Source organism: Lepus europaeus, chromosome 2 (assembly GCF_033115175.1).
Source record: "Lepus europaeus isolate LE1 chromosome 2, mLepTim1.pri, whole genome shotgun sequence".
Lineage (NCBI taxonomy): Eukaryota > Metazoa > Chordata > Mammalia > Lagomorpha > Leporidae > Lepus > Lepus europaeus.
Window position 1 is genome coordinate 80,536,199 of NC_084828.1, and position 24,561 is coordinate 80,560,759.

A 24,561-nucleotide genomic window follows, 5' to 3' on the forward strand; every position below is an offset into this window, starting at 1 on the left:
TTTTAAAATGTGTTTTGTTTAAGAGGAACATTGAAGACAAGTTAGTATGTGGCTGCAGAGGTCCTGCAGAGTGATTTGCAGTCTCTGGAGCTGTTACCTTGTGGCCACATTTGGAAATGCTGGCCATAACTTTGGTGCCTGAGTCTGTGCTATTTACACCACATCTTTTTCAGGGGAGACCAAGAGAAAGGGCCACATCCCTGCTTCTTGCATTTGCAGTCAGCCTTATTTGTTTTAACACTCATTTGGGTGGGATTGGGTAGTAGATTCTAAAGTGCTGGACATAGCAAGTTCCCTTACTTGGTTTCCAGTTGGGATTTCCCTGGGACCCTGCCTGGGGCAAAGTTGGGTTTGCTTCTGGCACACTTGAGGGTGGGGAATGACCAAGTGGTAGTTTCCAGTGGAAATGGGCAAACCGATCTCTACAACCCTACCTTTACTACACTGCCCCGTGGCTGTGCATTACAGCCACTAGGGGAAATTTGAACTTCTCCACTCTAATGGGAGGAGTTGAAGGGTAGATTTAAGATAGGCCACCTGGCCCTGACTTCCCAGGTCAGAAGTGCAGAGGCAAATTTGTTAAATTTGTAGAAAAGACAGCAACTTTTTGGATAAATAATGACTTACGAAAGGAGCAGTGAGTATCTTCCGTAAAACAAACAAAGCAAAAAACACATCTTTGGATGAATTAGCATAGATCCTGAGGAGGTTTGGTGGCCGCTGAATCACAGAGGCACATGATGGGCCAAGGGAGCTTTCCCAACTCTCTCCTGCCTTTTGGACATCCATCAATGCTGGAGACTTCCCCATTATGAAAGAGAAGATTGAGAACTACTTATGCGAACAGTGTTCATTCTTCATCCGTAACCCTGCATTCCCTAGAGAGCGGCTCATTTCTCTGTAAGGCATTGCCTCCTCCAATGTTCTTTTCACTACTTCTGATTGTACCAATTAGAAAGCTTAAAGCAGGTGCTAATGTGTCTTTAACACTTTTCGTTAGCACTACTGATTTCTGGTGGTTTAAGAAAACAGGTGTGGTCTGGTTTGGGGCTATCAGCAGAGAACTACCAACGCTTTCAGAATAGCAGTGAGGAGTAGAAAACAGGATAACACAGATCAGGTGATGGACAAAGGTTGGGGAAAATTTGAGATCCTGCAGCCCAAGAACGGCGTGAAAATCCCCACACAAATGGGTCAGTGGAATAGCTTTTTCTTCAGGACTCTAGGGACCTTTCTTTTGCCTCAAATTCTGAACTGAGAATTCAGCTCATGACGCTTTAAGGGAGACCTGGGTCCTGAAACGGTCCTGGGGCAGACAGTGGTGCAGATTGCTTGCCCTGCCTCCCTTTTCTAGTTTCTGTCTACTTGTAGCAAATAGTATGCAGATATGAAAGACTGTCCGGGCCCCAAGGCAGGCCTTCTCCACATGATTCTTGCAAATTATCCTGCATTCTCAGTCCTGCCTGCACCTGTAGGACCAGAGTTGTGTGGTGGCAAAGCTGGTGCCTCATTAAACAGATGATCCTTAACTCCTGGTGTACTCTTGTCACCTGTTCCTCAATGAGCAGTCTAGTTCTCTACCCCATTGTTTGATTTGCCACTTTCCCTGGACAACTTGGTGAATAGATCTGGTTAGAAGGTTAGTTCTGCTCCACCGTGGCCCAGGCATTGGGACTTCCAGGGTTTCAGCACTCCCCTGCTGACACCCTGCACCCTACACTAGCAGCCACCAGAAGCAGCTCCCAGCAGCACACACTGAGGAGGTAAGCAGAGGCCCTCGTCTCCTTGGCTGGTCTGCTGAAGTGGTGCTCACTGCAATCCCTGTCCCTGCCTACCATCAGCATGATTGGTGGTGTATTGATTCCACCAGCTGTTTCAGGAGAGTGTCTGCAAGACAGTCACAGAAATGGGGTAAATCTCAGGTAGCATCCTAGAAGCTAGGGCAAACAGGATCAGACCTTCTCTGTCTGCTGTCAGAGCCCAGAGGAAACTTTGAGCAGAGTGGTCCTCATTCCTGAGTCTGGGACTTTTATACTCATGCAGGATACCCTGGGCCTCCAAGACAGATTATTTGATGTCTTTTTTCTCAAGGTAGGGTTTTTCCTTGCTGTAAATTCTAGGGGCCAGCATTGTGATGTAGTGCGTAAAGCTGCCACCTGCAGTACTGGAATCCCATATGGCCACTGGTTCGTGTCCCAGCTGCTTCATTTCTGAATCAGTTCCCTCCTGAAGGCTTTGGGAAAGCACTGGAAGATGGCCCAAGTGCTTGGGCCCCTACCATTCATGCAGGAGACCCAGAGGAAGCTCCTGGCTCCTGCCTGGCCCACTCCTGGCAGCCATCTGGGGAGTGAACCAGCAGATGGAAGACATCTCTCTGTCTCTTCCTCTATCTCTGTAGCTCTTTCAAATATACAAATAAATCAATGAAAGACCCACAGTGAGGCAGTGAAAGCTGGCTCAGATGACCCAGACGTCCACCTAGCAGTGTGACCTTGAGCAAGACAGTTCTGCTGAAGCTTGCTGTCACATGAGGGCCTAGCAAGAACAAGCATAAAGGGTTCTTCAAGCTCCAGTGCTCTGTGCTTTGTGAGGCGAGACAGCATGGGGCTTTCATGCCTAAGGGCTGCAAACAGATCTGGGTTCCACCCCAATATTACCACTGCTTGAAGCAACCTCTCTGAACCTCAGTTTCCTCAACTGTAGAGATCATCACAGTGACTTTTGAGTTTCATGTGAGGAATAAATTAGATAATGCATGTGCAATACTTAGCAAAGAACTTTATGACACAGTAAAAGTTAGCTTTTAACATTAATATGTGAATATGTCCCATTTTGTCAAGAGCAGCAGCTCCAGTCTTCAGGAGCTTGGCTCTCCTGTATGTCTCTCCAACTGCAGGATCTGAGGTCCTCAAGATGCAGAGCTTCAGCCCAGCCTGAGTGTTTCTTTGCTGTTTTCCTGCTGAACTTCACTGCCTCTGCTTCCTTCTTGCGGTGGAGGCACGGCCAGACCTGGGCTCCTTCGCACAGCCTGTGCCTGCTACCTGAGCTATTTCTTCAGTGCTCTCTTAAAGTTCCTCCTCATGATTTAGGTCTCTGCTTAAATGTCAGCTCCTCAGCTGGCCTTTCCTGACCACCTGAGAAGTTTTTAAGGCTCATCGTAATTTGCATTATTCTCCTTATCTGACTGCTGTCTTATGTGCCTCTTTTCTTCTAGGAGGTAACCTTGTCTTGTTCACATTATATCCCCAGTGCCTAGTACTGGGAGAGCCACAAAACAGATGCTCAATAAATATTGGTTAGATGAGTGAATTAATGAATTAATGGACAACATGACATATTTATGTGACACTGTATTTATGAAGCACTTTCCTAACTGGGTTCTCTTTTTTGAAACCATATAAATCTCTGTAAGGTTACACATCTATCAACCATAGCCTGGCCACAGCTCCCCACATATGACAGTTGTCATTCAGGGTAGGCACAAGGTTATGGCAATGCATAGGGACAGCCTTTATTATAGTTGGGACAGAGTGGGGTGGGGAGGGAATATATCAGTAAGAAGAGTTTTTTAAAAATTGTTTATTTATTTGAAAGGCAAAGTGACAGAAACAGATCTTCTGTCTGCTGGATCATTTTCCAAAATGGCCACAATGGCTATGGCAGGCCCAGGCTGAGGCCAGAGGGCTAGAAATCCATCTGGGTCTCCTACTTGGGTGGCAGGGGCCCAAGTTCTTTGGCCATCCTCCACTGCCTTACTAGGTGCATTAGCAGGGAGCAAATCAGAAGAGGAGCAGCTGGGACTCAAATTGGCCCTCTGATATGGCTTGCTGGTATAACATGCAAAGGTTTAACCTGATGTGCTACAACTCCAGCCCCAAGAGAAGACTTCTTGGAAGAAAAGCCTTGTTATCTGAGTTTTGAAATGTGAGTGGAAGTTATCCAGGCAGAGTTGGAGTGGAGGAGCACAAGCACAAAAGCACAGAGATAGGATAGGGCAATGTCTGATGCAAATTGAAATGAAGAGGGTAGCCAAGAGAGGCAGGGAAAATAGGGTCTTTTAGTGAGGAGGTCACTCTGACAGAGGGATCAGAGAAGGTAAGGAAGATCAGAGAGGAGAGGGTAGCATATTAATCTGACTTTTTGGTCAGATGATAATGGTGAGTATCCAGGGTGATTCACGAATGTACCAGACCTGAACAAGGACCTGGGGAGGAGTCCAGAGAGCAAGGATTTGAGGTGAGCTGAGAGGAAGTAGTGCTTGGCTCCCAGAAGCCAGACTAACCCAGGGTGAAGTCCTACGCTGGAATTGTCCAGGTGCCAGAGCAATCTGTGGCTTGAGGCACTGGTATCCTCAACAGAAACACTGAGTCTTCTAGTACGTGAAACAGGACTGGGATAATAATAGTAGCTAAGACAGAGAAAGCAAATCCAAAGGCATACAAACAAGTAGGTCAAATAATCTGTGAATGAGCTGGGAGTGGTTTGAAGAATGAAAGATTTAAGCCTCCTCCAAAGACACGCAGAAGTGCTACAAACAAAACAGCAGCAACTGTGCCTAAGAAAACCACTGTGGGGGATGGGGCTGCTAAACTGTGATCTCTGCCAGGCTTAGCAGGCTACCATGAGTGAAAAGGTCAGTTGTGATGTGCCTGTCCATTCATCTGTTATCCACCTGCTGTGGCCAGCCCAACTGGGTCCATCAGACCTGGAGCACAGCCCAGTGGGTCAGGAGATAACATTGAGGACATCACATATGGGCAGGACCTAAGAAGTACCTAGAGAGACACCATGAGTTTCTTAGAAGAATGAGGTGAGGCTACTAGGTCAGGCATATGATAAGAAGCAGTAACTCCATTTTCCAGTGGCCATTTAAAAGTATAAAGGGAAGCCTGAAAAGCAGATCTGCAGTTGCCAAGGCCTCTGGGAGAGGCTCCATAGGCTGAAAGAGGAGGAGCTCAGTTTTTGCTTGGAAACTTACTCCAAGGGCAGAAATCCTCCCAGGGCTATGCTTTCAATGAATAACTTCATTCTGGAGAGTGTGAAACCTTGACAACAGAAATTCACCACCAACATTTTCAACAGGCTCCTCCTGTATAGTGTGGCTGTTGGCTCAACTTGCCAGTGTGTTTCTGACTGTTTCATTGTTGCTCTGAGATGGCTGTGTGTTAGCTGCTATTTATTAATGCATATCCTAATATCTGACTCAGACAAGGTGAGGCTTCATCATTAAATGCCTAAAAGAGTCATTGTTGTCCTTGGATCACTGGAGGAGTCTCCTGGGTCTCATCCCATACTTAGTTTCATCAGAATATCTGAGAGGTGTCCCCAGCATTTTAAAATAAGCATCCCGCGTGATAATGAAAGTCACTAACGTTTGAAAAGCATTGGCACAAAGTGGTGAAAATGCTTTTCTGAGATCGCAGACTTGCTGAGAGCAAACAGCCTCAGTGACATTTACTGAACAAAAGGGTAAATGAATGGTGTAGAATTGAGCACAAGAAACAGCTGATCAATCATCCGGTCATTCATTATGACTCCTGGGCCCTCGAGCCCTAGTTCATGGCTCAGTTTGGAGGGGATGTGATTTATCACACAAGGTAAGGAGCTGACCAAGAGGGACCAAAGGGGGCCTGTGCCCCAGATGGGAAGATTGTGGGGCCAAGTAGGAGTAGAAGGATGGAGCAGTAGCTGCCTTCTCCTTCTCAGGAGTGGGTTTGGGAGATGGGACCAGGGCGTCTAAGATGCTAGAAGTGGTAGTTCTGGTCCCAGTTAATGCAGTATTTCACACTGTGGTTCCTTCCTTATTTCTCGGACTTCACTTCTCTCCCGGCGCTCTCTTACCTCTGCGTGTTTTCTTAAGCTCATCTTTCTTCACTCATGTCTTGAATATTGATATTCCTGCCAGTTCTATCCTTGACTCAGAAAATGACTTTTTTCTTCTTCCTGCTTTCTCTTGAATCATCTTATGCACTTGTGTGCATATCAACTCCCACAGGTTCATGGATTTATTCACTGAGCAAATGATCTGAACACTTACTTTGTGCCAAGTATAATGTGACTCCCAAATCAGAATTGCCAGCTCAGGTTTCTCTTTTCATCTCCAGACAGTATATCAAATTGTCTTCAGAATTTTGCATATATATGAGATATATATCACTTCTATTTACATAATATTCATAACAATAATAAAAATAACTGTCTTAGGGTATGTTTCGTAGATAGAGATTTAGGTGCAAGTGATTTGGGAAGGGTGTGCTTTTCAGAGAAAACTCAAAAAGGAGTGAATGAGGATTGGGAAGGGGAAGAAGCAAGAAAAGATATGGTCTCAGTTAAAGCCTCCTTGAGTGGGAGCCTGGGAGGGCTCTGGGGCAGCTACTCCCCTGTGAAGTAAAGGAACCAGGCTTTGGCGCACCACACCTGTGTAAGTGATGTACTGGCCTGCCCCAGGGTGGGGATATAATGCCCAGCATTCTATTGGATTCGTGGTGCCCATCAGTCAAACACAGTCTCCAGAGATGGTCACAGGCATAAGCAGCCCTCAGTGTTGGATGATGGGCATTCTGACTGGGGCCCCAACAGCATCTCCTATAGTAGCTGAGGCTGACGTAAGACGTCATTGTGGCTGGCACCATCATGAGTGCCTTACATGTACTGATGAACTAAAGTGTAAGACAGCCCTGGCATGTAAGCACTTATTGGGCATGTTTTACAGTGAGGGCACTGAGGCACAGGGAGGCTGGAAGTAACTTGCCCAGGGTTCCACAAGAAGTAAATGATGGAGCTAGGATTCAAAATACACCTTAACTGCTTCCTCTACTTCCTCAATTTATTTTTTCTTCATAAGCATCAGGGTCTTTATTAGGCATGGGGATTCCAACAGTAAAAGGAATACACAAATTCTGGCCCTCATTGAGGTTACTTTCTAGTGAGGGAAGATGAACAATAAATAAATAAAATATATTAACCAGATGGTGAAAATTGCTGAGGAGAAGAGTGAATCAGGGAAGGATCCAGGGACAGTTTCCATTTTAAATAGAGTCATTTTAGCAAGGACCTTCTTCTCTCATCCCTGTTTACTCTTCTCTATAGCTGCAGTGTAACCTTTCTGAGTCATCTGAGCATGTTTCTTCTGTGAGTGACACCTGTCAGGGGTCCCTCTTCACCTGTAGGATGCATGCAACCCTTGGCATGTGACTGCGTCCCTATTTGAAGCCTGCTGCCACTGCAGCCTTTTCTCCTGCAAAGCCTAATTCTAACATTATGGTGCCCAAGGCAAGAGTATAAATAGAAGTCCACCCACTGTTTGTCTAGATATTTTAACTTACTGTTGTAAGCCAAGAAACTGTCTTATAAAGCGTGCTGTGTCCTTCCACCTTGACAAATGTGTCTTCACAGTCACCTAGGAGGCCAGCTTCAGATGTCCGCTTATTGCATTCCTCTGAGTCCCATGCTGAACCACAGCAGCAGAGGGAGCCCATCCCCCAGCACAGGCTCTGCCTCCCTTTTCTATCTACTCTGCAGTTTGGCCTGTGTGGCAGGGGGGCCTCATGGCTACATGTGGACACCCCAGCTCACATATCTATGTTCTGGCCACATACTTGGAAACAGCAACCTTTTGCCACTCCTCAGGCCTAGAGGGGCATGCAGTGGTGGTGTGAATTGACCTTGGGGAAATGACCTTGGGAATAGGTTCCCATAGACCTAGGAAGTAGGTGAAGTGCACTTTGGGTTGAGAGTTTTAGGATTTCAGGCGGCACCAGGAACTTCGTCTAGAAGAGGGGAGGAGTGTACAGCATGGACTCTACAAAGTCTCCTGGACCCTGTTGAGGATGATGTGCAAGAAGAGGGACAGAGCCCAAAACAGCACTGCCTGAAGCCCTCAGAGTAGTGCTCTCTATTGTGATACTGCCTCTTGCTCCTGAAAATAAGTGAATTGCTTGAAATTTCTCAATATGGCATGTGCTGATGCTTCTTTGGTTTTGTGATCCTTCACTGACTGCAGATGGAAGTTGTCCGGTTAGACTCCTTGTCTTAATTTCCCTTATTTTCTGAGCTCCCTGACCTAATCCTCTTGTCGCTCATCCCCAACTCCTGTCTTCTAGAACAAAAACACCCTCTCCTGGTGTCAGTGTGGCAGATTATGGTGTGGTATAATAACCTGAGCAGACTTTGAAGCTGACAGTCCTAGTATTTTTGTTTCACCACTTACTAGGCATGGAACCTTAGGCAAATCCTGTGCCTTGGGGTTATCTTGTCTTGAATGGAGACAGCCATACCTAGTTTATAAGGTCATTGTGAAGATGGAGCGAAATAATGCACAGCAAGTGCTAAATACAGTCCCTGGCATAGAAACCAGAAAAACAGCACCTTCGGAGATCAGGCTGTTTTCACGGAAATATGCCAATTAGATTACTTCTCAGCATCCAGCCCTTGGGCCTTCTTCTCCCTCTCCTGAGTTAGCCAGAACTTCCTAGAGAATATTAGTGCCTGATTTCTATGTTTAGTTGTCAGGAATTATTAGTTAATAATGTGTAACCTGCTACGACTGCCACATGGAGATGCTGGGATCGTCAGCCTCCAGCTCGTGGCAACAACACTGAATATTTGTTGTTATGGACAGAGATTTTCCATGTCAGCATTATTGTGACAATAGGGATGGAGCATGGAAAGCAGGACAAAGAGGAAGACTATCCTCCCTGAGCAAAGGCCACTTCCCTTGCAGTGGCTGAGATAGGAGGTGCAAGACAAACATGAGTCACGCTAAGCCAAGCTAGCACAATGAGAACACTGATGGAACTCCAATAGAATAGAAGTCCTCATGAGGTAATGCACACAAGAAATATTCATGGGCTGATAAGCTATTGACAATAATCAAAGAAATATGAATTTAGACAAAGATTTCAAAATCCAAACACTGGTGCTGGTGAGGATACAGTAAGGGGCTACTTTAGTACATTGCTGCTGGGCATGTATGGCAAGATACCTTTTTTCTTTTCATTTTCAATTAACTTTATATGCAGAAGACTAATTCTATACTAAGTAAAGATTTCAACAATTTGCACACAGCACATACAGACACACACAAACTCACACACAACTGTTTGGGAACAAGTTTTACAGTTAATTCTCATAATACAAATCATTGAGGACAGAAGTTCTGCAGGGAAGTAAGCGCACAGTGACTCCTGATATTAATTTAACAGTTAACACTCTTATGTATGACATCAGTGATCACCTGAGGCTCTTGACATGAGCTGCCATGGATATGGAAACCTTTGGAATCCACAATCTCCATCAGTATTTAAACAAGGCCATAAGCAAATTGGAAGTTTTCTCTTCCCTTCAGAGAAAAGTACATGCTTCTTTGATGGCCACTTTTTTCCACTGGGATCTCTCTCACAGAGGTCCTTCATTGTAGGACATTTATTTTGCCACAGTGTCTTTGCTTTCCATGCCTGAAATATTCTCATGGGCTTTTCAGCCAAACCAGAATGCCTTAAGGGCTGATTCTGAGGTCAGAGTGCTATTTAGAGTGATTTTCATTCTATGAGTCTCCTGTATGGACTACTTTCCACGTTGGATCATTCTCTCCTTTTTAATTCTATCTGTTATTAGTATCAGACAACTGATCTTATTAATGTGATCCCTTCAACACTTAATCCTATCTATATGATCACTTTAACACTTAAGATGGCATTTTTACCCCCAGCTTAATGGGATTTGGAGCCCCAGGGTAGGTTTTTAAACTGTATCCTAAGCAGTAAGTCCATAGGAATGTATATAGCTACAAACTTCCTCCTCTTTCTCTTATTTCCACTCTTATTTTTTATGGAGATCTATTTTTTTTTTGACAGGTGGAGTGGACAGTGAGAGAGAAAGACAGAGAGAAAGGTCTTCCTTTTTTCCGTTGGTTCACCCCCCAGTGGCCGCTGCAGCTGGTGCACCAAGCTGATCTGAAGCCAGGAACCAGGTGCTTCTCCTGGTCTCCTATTCGGGTGCAGCGCCCAAGCACTTGGGCCATCCTCCACTGCCTTCCCGGGCCACAGCAGAGAGCTGGACTGGAAGAGGAACAACTGGGACAGAACCCAGTGCCCTGACCAGGACTAGAACCCGGTGTGCCAGCACTGCAGGCGGAGGATTAGCCTATTGAGCTGTGGCACCGGCCAATGGAGATCTATTTTCAATTGACTTTATACACATATGATTAACTCTATGTCAAGTAAAGAGTTAAATAGTTAGTATTAAGAAGAAAAAAAAACCCATGTTCCTTGACAGTCAAGACAAGGGCTGTTCAAGTCATTGCTTCTCAAAGTGTTAATTTCACTTCTACAGATTTCCTTTTAGGTGGTCTATTAATTCTCACAAGTCAGGGAGAATATATGATATTTGTCCCTTTGGTACTGTCTTATATCAGTTTGATGTTTTCCAGATTCATCCATTTTGTCACAAATGACCAGATTTCATTTTTTACTGCTGTGTAGTATTCCACAGAGTACATATTCCATAATTCCTCTATCCAGTCTTCAGTCGTTGTACATTTAGTTTGATTCCATGTCTTAGCTATTGTGAATTGAGATGAAATAAACATTGGGGTGCAGATAATTTTATTTGTTGATTTCATTTCCCTTGGGTAAATTCCTGGGAGTGGGATAGCTGGGTCATATGGTAGATCTATATTCAGATTTCTGAGGTATCTCCAAACTGTCTTCCATAGTGGTTTTACCAGTTTACATTCCCACCAATAGAGGATTAGGGTACGTTTTTCTCCAAATCCTCGCCAGCATTTGTTGCTTGTTGATTTCTGTATGAAAGCCATTCTAACTAGGGTGAAGTGAAACCTCGTTGTGGTTTTGATTTGCATTGCCATGACAGCTAGTGATCTTCAGCATTTTTTCATGTGTCTGTTGGCCGTTTGGATTTCCTCTTTTAAAAAATGTCTGTTTAAGTCCTTTGCCCATTTCTTAACTGGGTTGTTTGTTTTGTTGTTGTGAAGTTTCTTGATCTCTTTATATGTTCTGGTTATTAGTACTTTATCAGTTGTATAGTTTGCAAATAATTTCTGACATTCTGTTGGTTGCCTCTTCACTTTCCTGAGTGTTTCTTTTGCAGTACAGAAGCTTCTCAATTTGATGTAATCCCATTTGTTAATTTTGGCTATAGTTGCCGGTGTCTCTGGGGTCTTTTCCAAGAAACTTGGAAATTTGTCTGTGCCAATGTCTTACAGAGATTTTCCAATGTTCTCTAATAATTTGATAGCATCAGGTTATAGATTTAGGTCTTTAATCCATTTTGAATGGATTTTTTTGTAAGGTGCAAGGTAGGGGTTCGGCTTTATACTTCTGCATGTGGAAATCCACTTTTCCCAGCACCATTTGTTGAAGAGACTGTCCTTGCTCCAGGGATTGGTTTTAGTTCCTTGGTCAAATATACATTGGTTGTGGATGCTCGGATTGATTTCTGGCATTTCTATTCTGTTCCATTGGTCTATCCATCTGTTTTTGTACCAGTACCAGGCTGTTTTTTTTTTTAATTATTTATTTATTTTAAAGTCAGCATTACACAGAGAGAGAAGGAGAGGCAGAGAGAGAGAGGTCTTCCACCCACTGGTTCACTCTCCAATTGGCCATAATGGCCAGAGTTGCACCCATCCAGAGCCAGGAGCCAGGAGTTTCCTCTGGATCTCCCACGCTGGGGCAGGGGCCCAAGGGCTTGGGCCATCCTGCTCTGTTCTCCCAGGCCACAGCAGAGAGCTGGATCAGAAGTGAAGCAGGCCAGCGCCGTGGCTCAATTGGCTAATACTCCACCTGTGGCACCAGCATCTCAGGTTCTAGTCCCGGTTGGGGCACCAGATTCTGTCCCAGTTGCTCCTCTTCCAGTCTTCTGTAGCCCAGGAGTGTAGTGGAGGATGGCCCAAGTGCTTGGGCCCTGCATGGGAGACCAGGAGGAGGTACCTGGATCCTGGCTTCAGATCAGCACAGCACGCCAGCCGTAGCGGCTATTTGGGGGGGGTGAACCAACGGAAGGAAGACATTTCTCTCTCTCTCACTGTCTAACTCTGCCTGTCAAAAAAAAAAAAAAAAAAAAAAGAAGTGGAGCAGCCAGGACTCGAACAAGCGCCCATATGGGATTCCAGCACTGCAGGCAGCAGCTTCACCCTGCTACACAGGAGCACTGGCCCCAGGCTGTTTTGATTATAACTACCTTGTAGTATGTCTTGAAATCTGGTATTGTGATGCCTCTGGCTTTGTTTTTATTGTATAAGATTGCTTTAGCTATTTGAAGTCTCCTGTGCCTCCATTAGAATTTCAACATTTTTTCATTTTTTTTTTAAGATTTATTTATTTATTTGAAAGTCAGTTACACAGAGAGAAGGAAAGGCAGAGGCAGAGACAGAGGCAGAGGCAGAGGCAGAGAGAGAGAGAGAGAGAGAGAGAGAGAGAGATGTCTTATATCCAATGGCTTACTTCCTAGTTGGCCGCAATGGCCGGAGCTGTGCCGACTCGAAGTCAGGAGCCAGGAGCTTCTTCTGGATCTCCCACATGGGTGCAGGAGCCCAAGGACTTGGACCATCTTCCACTGCCCTTTAAGGCCACAGTAGAGAGCTGGATTGGAACTGGAGCAGCCAGGTCCCAAATCAGTGCCCATATGGGATGCCAGTGCCTCAGGCATTAACAGTAGGCGTTAACCTACTGCGCCACAGTGCCCGCCCCAAGAAGTGCTTTTCTACTTGAAGATAATCCTATCAGAAACTGTGACTGATCTGGTCAAAACTGTGAGACAGAGTGATTTTATTTATTTATTTATTTATTTTTTTTATTGTTTTTTTTTATTTTTTATTTTTTTGACAGGCAGAGTGGACAGTGAGAGAGAGACAGAGAGAAAGGTCTTCCTTTTGCCGTTGGTTCACCCTCCAATGGCCGCCGCGGTAGGCGCGCTGCGGCCGGCGCACCGCGCTGTTCCGATGGCAGGAGCCAGGTGCTTCTCCTGGTCTCCCATGGGGTGCAGGGCCCAAGGACTTGGGCCATCCTCCACTGCACTCCCTGGCCACAGCAGAGAGCTGGCCTGGAAGAGGGGCAACCGGGACAGGATCGGTGCCCCGACCGGGACTAGAACCCGGTGTGCCGGCGCTGCAAGGCGGAGGATTAGCCTGTTGAGCCACAGCGCCGGCTATTTATTTATTTATTTTGACAGGCAGAGTGGACAGTGAGACAGAGAGAGACAGAAAGGTCTTCCTTTTTCATTTTTTTTTTTAAGAATTATTTTCCTTTATTTGAAAGACAGAGTTACAGAGAGAGATAGAGACAGAGAGAGAGGTTTTCCATCCACTGGTTCACTCCCCAAATGGCTGTAACGGCTAGAGCTGAGCTGATCCAAAGTCAGGAGTCAGGAGATTCTTCCAGGTCGTCCACGTGGGTGCAGGGGCCCAAGGACTTTGGCCATCTTCTACTGCTTTTCCAGGCCATAGCAGAGAGCTGGATCAGAAGTGGAGCAGCTGGGACTAGAACTGGCATCCATATGGGATCCTGGCACCTCAGGCCGGGCTTTAACCTACTGCGCCACAGCTCCAGCCCTTCAACTTTTTTTTTTTCTAGATCTGAGAAGAATGTCTTCGGTATTTTGATTGGTTTCATATTGAATCTGTAAATTGCTTTAGAAAGAATGGACATTTTGATGATATTGGTTCTTCCAATCCATGAATATGGAAGATTTTTCCATTTTTGTGTAACTTCTATTTCTTTCTTTAATGTTTTGTAATTCTCATTGTTGAAATATTTGACATTCCTGGTTAAATTTATTCCAAGGTATTTGCTATTTTTTTGTAGCTATTGTGAATGGGATTGATATTAGAAGTTCTTTCTCAGCTGTGGCATTGTCTGTGTATACAAAGGCTGTTTTTTTGTGTGTGTGTGTGTATTGATTTTGTATCCTGCTACTTTACCAGACTCTTCTATGAGTTCCAATAGTTTCTTGGTGGAGTCTTTTGGATCCCCTATATGTAGAATCATGTCATCTGCAAATAGGAATAGTTTGACTTCCTCTTTTTCTATTTGAATCCCTTTTATTTATTTTTCTTGCCCAATGGCTCTGGCTAAAACTTCCAGGACTATATAGAATAGCAGTGGTGAGAGTGGGCATCCTTGTCTCATTCCGGATCTCAGTGGAAATGCTTCCAACTTTTCCCCATTCAATAGGATGCTGGCCGTGGGTTTGTCTTACATTGCCTTGATTGTTTTTGGTAATGTTCCTTCTATACTCAATTTCCTTAGAATTTTCATGGTGAAAGGGTGTGGCAGTTATCAAATAAACTCTCTGCACCTATTGAGATAATCACATGGTTTATGTTCAGCAGTCTGTTAATGTGATGTATCACATTGATTGATTTGCAAATGTCGAACCATCCCTGCATATCAGAGATAAATTTCACTTGGTCTGGGTGAATGATCTTTCTGATGTGTTTCTTGATTTGATTGGCCAACATTTTGTTGAGGATTTTTACATCTATCATCATCAGGGAAATTGTCTGAGGTTCCTTTTCTCTGTTATATCTTTTCCAGGATTAGGAATTAAGGTGATGCTGGCTTCATAGAAAGAATGCTGGAGGATTCCCTCCCTTTCAATTGTTTTGAGTAATTTGAGAAGAAGGAGTTAGTTCTTTAAATGTCTGGTAGAATTCAGCAGTGAAGCCATCTAGTCCTGGGCTTTTTTTCTTGGGAAGGCCTTTATGACTGATTCAACTTCTGTCTTGGTAATGGGTCTGTTTAGGTTTTCTATGTCCTTATGGCTCAATTTAGGTAGGTTTTATGTGTCCAGGAATCTATCCATTTCTTCTAGGTTTCCCAGTTTGCTGGCATACAGTTCTTTGTAGTAATTTCTGATGATTCTATTTATTTCTGTGGTGTGTATTGTTACATTTCCTTTTTCATCTCTAATTTTATTGATTTGGGTCTTTTTTTTTTTGGTTTATTGGACCAATGGTGTGTCAATTTGTGTATTTTTTAAAAAAAAAATACAGCTCTTTGTTTTGCTGATCTTTGTATTTTTTTTTGTTTCAATTTTGTTGATTTCTTTATTTGTTTTCTCCTACTAGTTTTAGGTTTGGCTTGCTGCTGTTTTTCTAGATCCTTGAGATGCATTGATAGTTCATTTATTTGGTGCCTTTCCAATTTTTGATGTAGGCACCAATTGCTATAAACTTTCCTCTTCACGCTACTTTTGCTATATCCCATAAGTTTTGATATGTTGTATTGTCATCTTCATTTGTTTCCAGAAATTTTTTGATTTCTCTTTTGGTTTCTTTTAAATAGGCAGGTGCCCTGTAATTAGGTGCATATGCATTTATAATAGTCACAGCTTCCTGTTGAATTGATCCTTTAATCATTACATAGTGTCCTTCTTTGTCTCTTTTAATAGTTTTTATGTTAAAGTCTATTTTGTCTGATATTAGGACGGCTACAACAGCTCTTTTTTGGTTTCTGTTAGCATTGATTATTTTATTCTATCCTTTCATTTTCAATCTGCGTGTATCTTTTTGGTAAGATGTGTTTCTTGGAGTCAGCAAATAGATGGGTTTTCTTTTTAAATTTATTCAGCCAGTCTATCTCTTTTAACTGGGGGGTTGAGACCATTTACATTTAGGGTGACTATTGTTAAGTACCCACTTTGCCATGCCATATTCCCATTAATAGTTCTAATGTTTTACTTTGGGTTTCCTTTGTACTTTTACTGTATCATTTTCTGCATTCATCTTCTTTTTTAGTGATGTTCCTGTTTCTGTGTTTCTCTGTGTAGCACATCCTTGAGTATCTTTTGTAGGACTGGGTGGGTACTTATAAATTCTTTCAATTTCTGTTTGTTGTGGAAGATCTTTATTTTTACTTCATTCATAAATGAGAGCTTTGCAGGGTACAGTATTCTGGGTTGACATTTTTTTTCCCTTAGGACTTGGAATATATCTTAACATTCTCTCCTTGCCTGTAGGGTTTCTCATGTGATGTCTGCAGTGAGTTTAGTTGTGGTTCCTCTGAATGTGTTTTGGTGTTTCTCTCATGTACATTTTAAGATCTTTTCTTTATGTTTTGCTGTGGAGAATTTTACTACAATGTGTCCTGGTGAAGATATTTTCTGGTCATGTCTATTCAGAGTTCTGTGTACTTCCCATATTTGGATGTCTCTTTCTTTCTCCAGATTGTGGAAGTTTTCTGTAATTATTATTTCATTAAGAAGGCCTTCTAATCCTTTCTCTCTTTCCACACCTTCCAGAACTTCTAGGATCCATATGTTGGATCGTTTGATAGTATCTTGTAAATCTCCAACAGTGTTTTTTAGTTTTCTAATTTTTTCTTCTTTTGGTCTGACTGTGATATTTCCAGAAATTTGCCTTCTTGTTCTGATATTCTTTCTTCTTTCTCACCTATTCTGTTAAGGCTTTCCACTGCATTTTTTATTTGATCTATTAAATTCTTCATTTCTAATACTTGATTCTGACTTCTCTTTACTATCTCGGTTTCTTGGGAGAACTTTTCATTTAGATTATGAATTTGCTTCTGATTGCTTCTAAGTAATCTGACAGTTAATTTTCTGAATTGGAGTTCTGGCATATCCTCAATCTCTTCATCTTCACCTTCTATTATTGAAGTGTGTAGTGTTCCTTTGGGAGGCTCATAGTGTCTTACTTATTTAGGATTTTTCCTTTGTTTTTAGGCATTTGTATATTTTTTTCTTTATTTGTCTGGTTGCTTTTCTCTTTAATTGTGTCTTTATGATTTAGTGAGACGTCTATACGTTCAGTGAGTTCCAAGAGGTGTGTGCTGGATGTGGCCTGGGTGCTCTGTTCAGTATTCCAGGGTGCAGGTATCCAGTGTAAGACCCTGTGGGGCTTTGTAATTTTCCTCTGGTTTTTTGGTTAGAGAAGGTTGTTCACTTCTGTTGGTGTGACCCATCCTTTCCCTCACAGTTGTGGGATGCCCCAGTGTTAGTCTCTGGTGTGTTCAGGGTTATATCACCCTGCTTAATGAGCCGCACCTCTAATCTGTGGAGATTTTCTTGTGAGGTTTCCCTCCTGTATGAGCTGCTATGGGTCTGTGCATTGCAAATGGAACTATGGAGCCCCCAGCTACTGGAGCCCCACTCACTTCTCAATTGTGGTGGAAGTGGGTACAAGCTCTGGTACATGGAACCCCGCCCACTGGAGCCTGGTTTACCTTCTCAGTGGTGGATGGAGCGGGCTTGAGTTTTCAATATTCAGGACTTTTCCTTGTACAGCTTGTGTGATGGGGAAGAAATTCTTCTGAAATGATGTGGTCCTTGTTCCTGGGTGAGGGGTGTGGTGGAATGGCCCCTGCTATTGATGTTCGTGTGTGCAGGAGGCAAAGGCAGCAGTCCCCTGCTTATGTTTGAAAATGTAAACAAAGTGGCTTCTCTCAGCTGGCTGCAGTGCTGGGTGGGGAGGAAGGGAAGGGGTAGGGAGATGGGCAGGGGGTTGCCCAACCATTCTATTCATTCCTCTATACCTTCTTTTTTTCCCCACATGGGACTTAAAATGCAATTTTCCAAGCTCTCCCTCTTGCTGCTATTTGCAGCTCCATGGATCCATGATTTCCTGTCTCACCTGGTTCACTGTCCACTGTCCACTGTCCACTGGGGGCTTGCATTGACCTTTCTGGTCCAATCCTTTGTGTAGCTTCTCCTCTTTTTAACTATCTATTTTTGCCAGTGTGATTCAGATCATCCTGTTGCTATATCACCATCTTGGGACCCTTCACAAGATACCTTTTTTTTAAAAAAAAAAAGATTTTATTTAATGAATGCAAATTTCATAGGTACAACTATAGGAATATAGTGGTAAAGATACCTTTTGGTAAAGTATTAATGACAGTGATTAAATTGTGGTATAGGCATATGGTGGATCATGTATCATTAAATATAATAGTTGCAAGGAAATTTTAGATGTGAGAAAAATACAGTCAAAAGTAGAACACTATATGGTATGTAAAGTATATGCACACACACAAAAAAAAGATTGAAAGGAAATAGGCCAGAGTATAATAAACTCTTACCTTCGGCATCTCTTATATAGGTGTTTCAATATTTCAGCTTTCTTGTCGTTAACAGGTTATCCTTTTATAAAGAGAAAGAAATCCTATAAGTTAAGCAAAAGTCACATTGCTATTGGTTAATAGGGCAGAGAAACTATATGGAAGACTCTGGCCACTTGATTCAATCACTGCTGGAGAAGAGGCGGCTCTTTTCTTTTGGGATGCAAAATTTGGGAGGAAAATGAAGACAGTCTTCCTCCCACACTGGACAGAGTCCCTGGTCTAGACAGTTTCTCATGTAACTGGGAGGCTATGGAATTCTGTTGCCTTATGCTTGAGACCCTCACGCAGTCACCTGAGCTGTGGTGTCTTCACAGGGCTGTGACATGCTCATCACTGGTTGAGATTTGAATGAAGCCTGAAAGGGAGTTTTTCTTCCTTTTGTGACCTAAATCCCCAGTGGTGGTCTTCCCATCAGTAGCTATAAGTGACTGATAAGTAGCAGGCGTGTCTGATGGTCACATACCATTCATAGTGGCTTAAACAAGTACAATCTGGGAATCAGGAAACCGAAGTCATTTTGTGTTATAAAATAAAGATAGATTAAGTAAACCACAAATAAGAGAAGACTCCTAACTACCAAAACATAGACTTTCTGCCAAACTGAGATGTTATAACTATTTAACTTTAATTTTTTTTTCTATTCTTAGTGTTTAAATAATTTTTTTTCTTAAAAAGTTATATAGCAACATCTTGATTCACTTAGCCTGTTTATTTCTTGGTTTGCAAGATGGTCACTGTCACTTCAATTGGCCTTGATTTCAAGAGTTCCTCTCTTCCATCCCCTTCAACATCCTGAAACGTGCACTTTCTTGAGCCAGCTCTTACAATGGAGGCACATGAGACAGCTGGACTGCATCCACTGTTCCAACCAGTCCCACCCTTGGGACTGAGTGATCATCATGATTCAGCAACCTGATATTTCACAATTGACATACATTTTGGGCTACAAGTAATACATCTTAAATATGGTGGTGGCAAACATGTGTTATTAATGGTTGTGTACTATCTCTAACCAGTTGGTAGACCTGGCCTGGAACCCTTTGTTGAGAAGGATTCTTTGGTCCAGTTTGGGGTCAGCTGTGACACGTACTGGTGACTGTCACTGATGCTGGCGTAGGGAAGAACAGCATTCCTGCCAAGGACTTTCCATCTCAGATTTAAGGGGTGACAAGGCCTCTATCTTTAGAGAGCTTCAATTCAAATGAGGACTTACTATAGGAGCAAGAAAGGGAGACAACAATTAAAAGAGAAATCAAATACAACTGTGAGTACCCAAAAGGTAGATACCCTGAATACAGTTGACTGCGAGGAAGGTCAAGCTATTTGCTAAGTGCTGGGAGAAGACAGAATGCCATAGCCCTAGCTCAGATGGGGTTAATCTAGAAAGGTTTTCTAAGGCAGTACCTTTTGAATTGGGTTGGAAGGCGGCCAGGAGATCTGGCGTGAAGTTGGAAGGGTGGTGCAAGTCAAGGGGAAGGCACGGTTCCGGTGCTTTTTGACTGTATTCCCCAAAGTCTCAGCTGCCTACAAGGACTGTGCCTGACCTCTGACCTCCCCACAGTGAGGACGTGTGCAAACGTGGCTTCACCGTCATCATCGACATGCGGGGCTCCAAGTGGGACCTCATCAAGCCCCTGCTCAAAACGCTGCAGGAAGCCTTTCCCGCCGAGATCCATGTGGCCCTCATCATCAAACCCGACAACTTCTGGCAGAAGCAGAAGACTAACTTCGGCAGCTCCAAATTCATCTTTGAGGTGAGCCAGACTTCTCTGCTAACACCTGCTTTCCCTTCACCTCTGCCACTCACACATTTCTCATTTCCTCTTCACCTGTCTGCATTACAATATACAACATGTCAAGGGCTGAAATTTTAGGATTTCTTGGCCACCATGACCTTACCAGTTAGAGCCTGGGAAGAATGAGAAGCTCGAGAGATGATTCCTGGGGCCAGTGCTGTGGCTTAGTGGGTTAAGCTGCTGCCTGTAGTGCTGTCATCCAATATGGGCGCCGGTTCGAGTCCCAGCTGTTCCACTTCCCATCTCTGCTAATGTGCCTGGGATGGCAGCAGAGAATGGTCCAAGAACGTGAGCTCCTGTATCAACACGGGAGACCTGGGTGAAGCTCCTAGCTTCAGCCCAGCCCCACCATTGTGGCCATTTGCAGAGTGAACCAGCAGGTGGAAGATCTCTCTCTCTCTCTCTCTCTCTCTCTATATATATATATATATATATATATATATATGCCTGCCTTTCTCACTATAACTCTGCCTTTCAAATAAATAAATCTTTAAAAAAAAAAAAAAGAAGAGATGATTCCAAATGCACAGTGTCATCAGACAAACCTACACTGTTAGAGCAGTGTAAGTTCAGGGAGCAACTTTACAATTAGTATCAAAAGCCTTAAAAAGAGTTTGCATCCACTGATCTAAAATTTCTTGTCCTAAGAAAATATTAATACAAATGCTGAACCAAAAAAAAGGTAAAAAGCAACTTAAAATTATAAACACAATGACAAGGATGTTCATCACAATGTCTTTTATGATAGCACATATCACATATGAATGTACTTCAAAAATTAACAGAAAATGTAATTAAAAGATGAGCTTATTTTGGTGCAAAAATGTTGAAATCTCATGCATTTTTTAAATAATACACATTTTCCATGAACTTTTTGAAGACTGCTCCTATGTACATACATATATGTGTGTGTATGTGTGTATATGTATATGTATGTGGGTTAGTATAGATATATGTTGTATCCTAGTTACCCATTCATTTTGGATACATTAATATTCAAAGGAGTCATTAAAGGAGTCATTAAAAGGAGTCATTAAAAATTGCATTAGTAAAAGAGTATCTTCCAAAAATGTTCATGATGGTACAGTGGTTAAGTCATGGCTTTGGATGCCTATATCACATATTAGAGTACCTAGTTCAAGTCCCAGCTGTAATTCCAACCCAGCTTCCTAGTAGATAATAGCTCAAGTACTTGAGTCTGCCAGCCACATGGGAGCCCTGGATTGAATTCTAGGGACCCAGCCTCAGCTGTTGTGGGCATCTTGGGAGTGACCCAGTGGATGGAAAATCTCTCACTGTCTTTGTTTCTCTGTTGCTCTGCCTTCCAAATAAGCATAAACAAATAAATGATTTTTTAAAATGTTAATGTATTATTTACAGAAAGGCAGGTTATAAAACAAAATAAGAAGTGTATTCTTGAATTTTAAAATCTATTTATTTGTTTTCATTTTATTTGAAATTCAACAATACAGAGGGTAAGATAGAGACATACAGACAGAGATCTTCCATCTACTGGATGCCCAAATGCCTGCAACAGCAAGTCTAGGCCAGGCTGAAGCTAAGAGTTCAGAACTCAATCAGGGTCTCACATGTGGGTGGCCAGAATCCAAGCCATCTCCTGCTGCCTCCCAGGGTATACATTAGCAGGAAGCTGGATTGGAAGCAGAGCTGGGACTCGAATGAGGCACTCCAGTATGGGAAGTAGTTGTCCCAAGCATCATCTTAACTGCTGTACCAAATGCCTGGCCCTGGAATTTGCTTTTAAGCACTGAGAAACACAAGAAAATACTAGAAACGGTTTACTCGAAGTGGTTGGATTATGAGTGATTTCTATTTTCTTTGTATTTCTATTTTCTTTCAAGAATGATATATTACTTTTATAATCAGGAAAAACATGTTGTTTTTAAACTGAATTCCAGAGGGCAAATGAGTCCCTAGAGAAGCTTTAAGACAACACATCAGATTTTATCAATGACTTAAACATATTTTCTAACCAAATTTGAGCTGTTTGCTTTCTCAGAATTCTGGCCCTCATCTGCAAGGGGATGAAGTGGGGGTGGGGTGCCGGGAATGGGAGGCAGAGAAGGAGTATTTAAAATCAGAGCTGCTTCCCATTGCAGACTTGTGTTTCCCAGAGGCCAGCAGCACCTGTATGTGGGGTGACGGCCCCAGGAGGCTGGGATCTGAGTGCAGTGACCTGACCACTGATGGGGCAGTTCTCACTGTATGTAAATAACACAAGAAATAAGGCTTGGTAGAAAAACTCTTGCAGTCTCCCAGCACCCCTGCGGAACACTGGGAACCCTGTAGGAAAATGCTGTCTGTAGTTTTGGTTTGTTTGTGCAGAGGTGGTGACAGGGGGTTATGCATTTGTAACCTGAAGAGACTGCAAAGAGTATTTCCAATAAGTCTTGAGACATCTGCTTCAGTGTAGCTGCCCTGCACATCCCATCGGCCTGCACCTGCCCTCACTCCAGGTTCAGCAAACTTGTCTCTGCCTCCTGAACCTCTTGTTCAGGAAGAGAGCTGGGGGCTCCTACTCAGGAGACTGTCTTACCAACAGCAAGCTTAATACCACTACAGACCGAGGCAATCGTGAGGCTGGGAGGAGAATGCAGGCTTGTTCAGCAACACATACTTAATGAATAGTTGGTGAGTCTAATCAAAGAGGACTTCCTAGAAGTGGTAAGTTTGGAGCCAGATTTTAGGGGATTAGTACTCAAGTACTTCACAAAGTTTATTGCATGTGAGTTGCCTAGGAATCCTGTAAGTGCAGATTCTTTATTTTATAAAAATTTATTTTATTTACTTGAAAGGTAGAGTTAGAGAGAAAAAGAGAGACCGAGATCTTCCATCAGCTGGCTCACTCCCCATATGCCCGCCACGGCCAGCGTGTCAAGCCAGGCTAAAGCCAAGAGCCAGGAGCTTCTTCTTGGTTTCCCACGTGGTTGCAGTGGCCCAAGCACTTTCCCAGGCATATCAGCAGGGAGCTAGATCAGAAGTGGAACAGCTGGGACTGTTTCTGATTTGCTTATTAATCTGAAATATTAATAAACCACGTGGGTTCTTGTCACATATTCAGAAAAGAATTCTGAATACTGGTACAAATAAACCAGGCAACATGATAAGTTTTAAGCTTTTTATTTAGTGAGACAAATGCATAGGAGAGTGAGGGCATCAATCTAATCTAAGGGGAAGGGAAAGTCTGGAAATTAACTTGGAATCCATACCAAGCAGAAAGCAGTCCAAAAGCCATGTGCAGCAAGTGTTTGATTTTGAGCAGCTATTAACAGTTTATCATGGGCAGCGAAGTGAAGGCAGAGAGCGTGGGTGGCCCGAAGGCGCAGGCCAACCAGGGTCCATAATGGCGAAAAAGGGTGAAAAGGGCTGGGCTCACCATGTTTCAGGCCTTTAATCCACTTCCAAAGGGGAGTGGTTAATTAGTCTTATTGGCAGGTGGGCGCACAGGTGTGGCCAGGTAGGGGCATGAGATCACAGGGGCCGTGGTGAAGACGGGTCTTCCAGCTCACAAATCTAATCAGTTTTGTCCTATATGCCTGCCTACATCAGAACCAGTACCCAATGGATGATGGTGCTGCAGACAACAACTTAACAATGTGGGCCCCTGTAAGTGCAGATTCTGACTCATGTAGGGCTAGAGTGGGGCATCAGTTCTGCTCCTGGGTGATGCCAGTGCTGCTGGCCCAAGTGGCAAGGATCGAGATGTGCAGGGCTTTGTAACTGGCTGCACATTAGAATTTCCTGGAGAGCTTTTAAACCAGCCCAGGCCCAAGCTCTAGCCCAGGCCAATTAAAGCAGAATTTTTAGGGATGAGTTTTTGTTTGCAAACTCCCCAGGGGGTTCTAAGGAGCAGTCAAGTTTGAGAAAGTTTGAGAACCACTTCTCTTCCCATGCCACCAGCTCCTTTTTTTCTTGCATCTTGGGGCAGGGGTGGGGGTGGGGGTGGTACAAGAAAGAAGGAAAAGAGGAGATGATCAAAAAGTAGCAAGACAGACAAACTGATTTTAAGGGTTCAAGTAATGATGCAGCTTTCAGATCATTATGGTGAGCTCTGCTAGGGACTGAGCATGCACTCAGTGCTAGCACCCTATGTGCTTTAATATGCATTGACACACTTGATCCCAGCAAGCACTAGGAGAACAGTACTATGATCTCTGTCATATAGAGGAGGATATTGAAGTTCTAAGACCTTAGACAGGTCACATAATTAGTAAGTAGGGCTGAGACCCAAATCAGATATTTCTTGGATAGCCTCTCCTTTAGGAGACAGTGGAGAAGCCTAAGTCCCATGGAAAGGAAAAGCTGCTTGTTGAGATACTGGCAGGGTCATGGGCATCCCCAGTTGCCAGGCATAGTCTGCTTCCTGAAGTCAATACTTCTCACTCAACTCTGCCTCCAGGAGATTGTATAGGCCTCACTGAGAAAATAGAAAGCCCAGTTTCCCTATTGCCTGGCTCTGGTTCAGTTCTCCATATCACACAAGAGCATCTGCCAGCAGGGAGAGTCTCAGAGCTGGGCTGGAGCTGGCTCAGCTTGAGGCAAGCAGACAAAGAAATCCTAGCTGCCCAAGTATCGACCTACAGTGCCTAATGCAGCCATGGTACTTGGGCCCGTGGGCCTGGGTTTTACAGCTATGGAGAACGGCC

At 43.5% G+C, this 24,561-nt stretch overlaps 1 protein-coding gene across 6 annotated transcripts in view; it reads left to right on the forward strand.

Annotated features, from left to right (window-relative positions):
- KALRN (kalirin RhoGEF kinase) overlaps positions 1 to 24,561 on the forward strand; it is a 737,253-nt gene that overhangs the window by 250,926 nt on the left and 461,766 nt on the right. For all 6 annotated transcript variants that reach the window (XM_062209080.1, XM_062209015.1, XM_062209004.1 and 3 more), the window contains exon 4: positions 19,660 to 19,852. In XM_062209080.1, the coding sequence (XP_062065064.1) occupies positions 19,660 to 19,852 (193 nt within the window). The remainder of the gene's footprint in view (positions 1 to 19,659; positions 19,853 to 24,561) is intronic.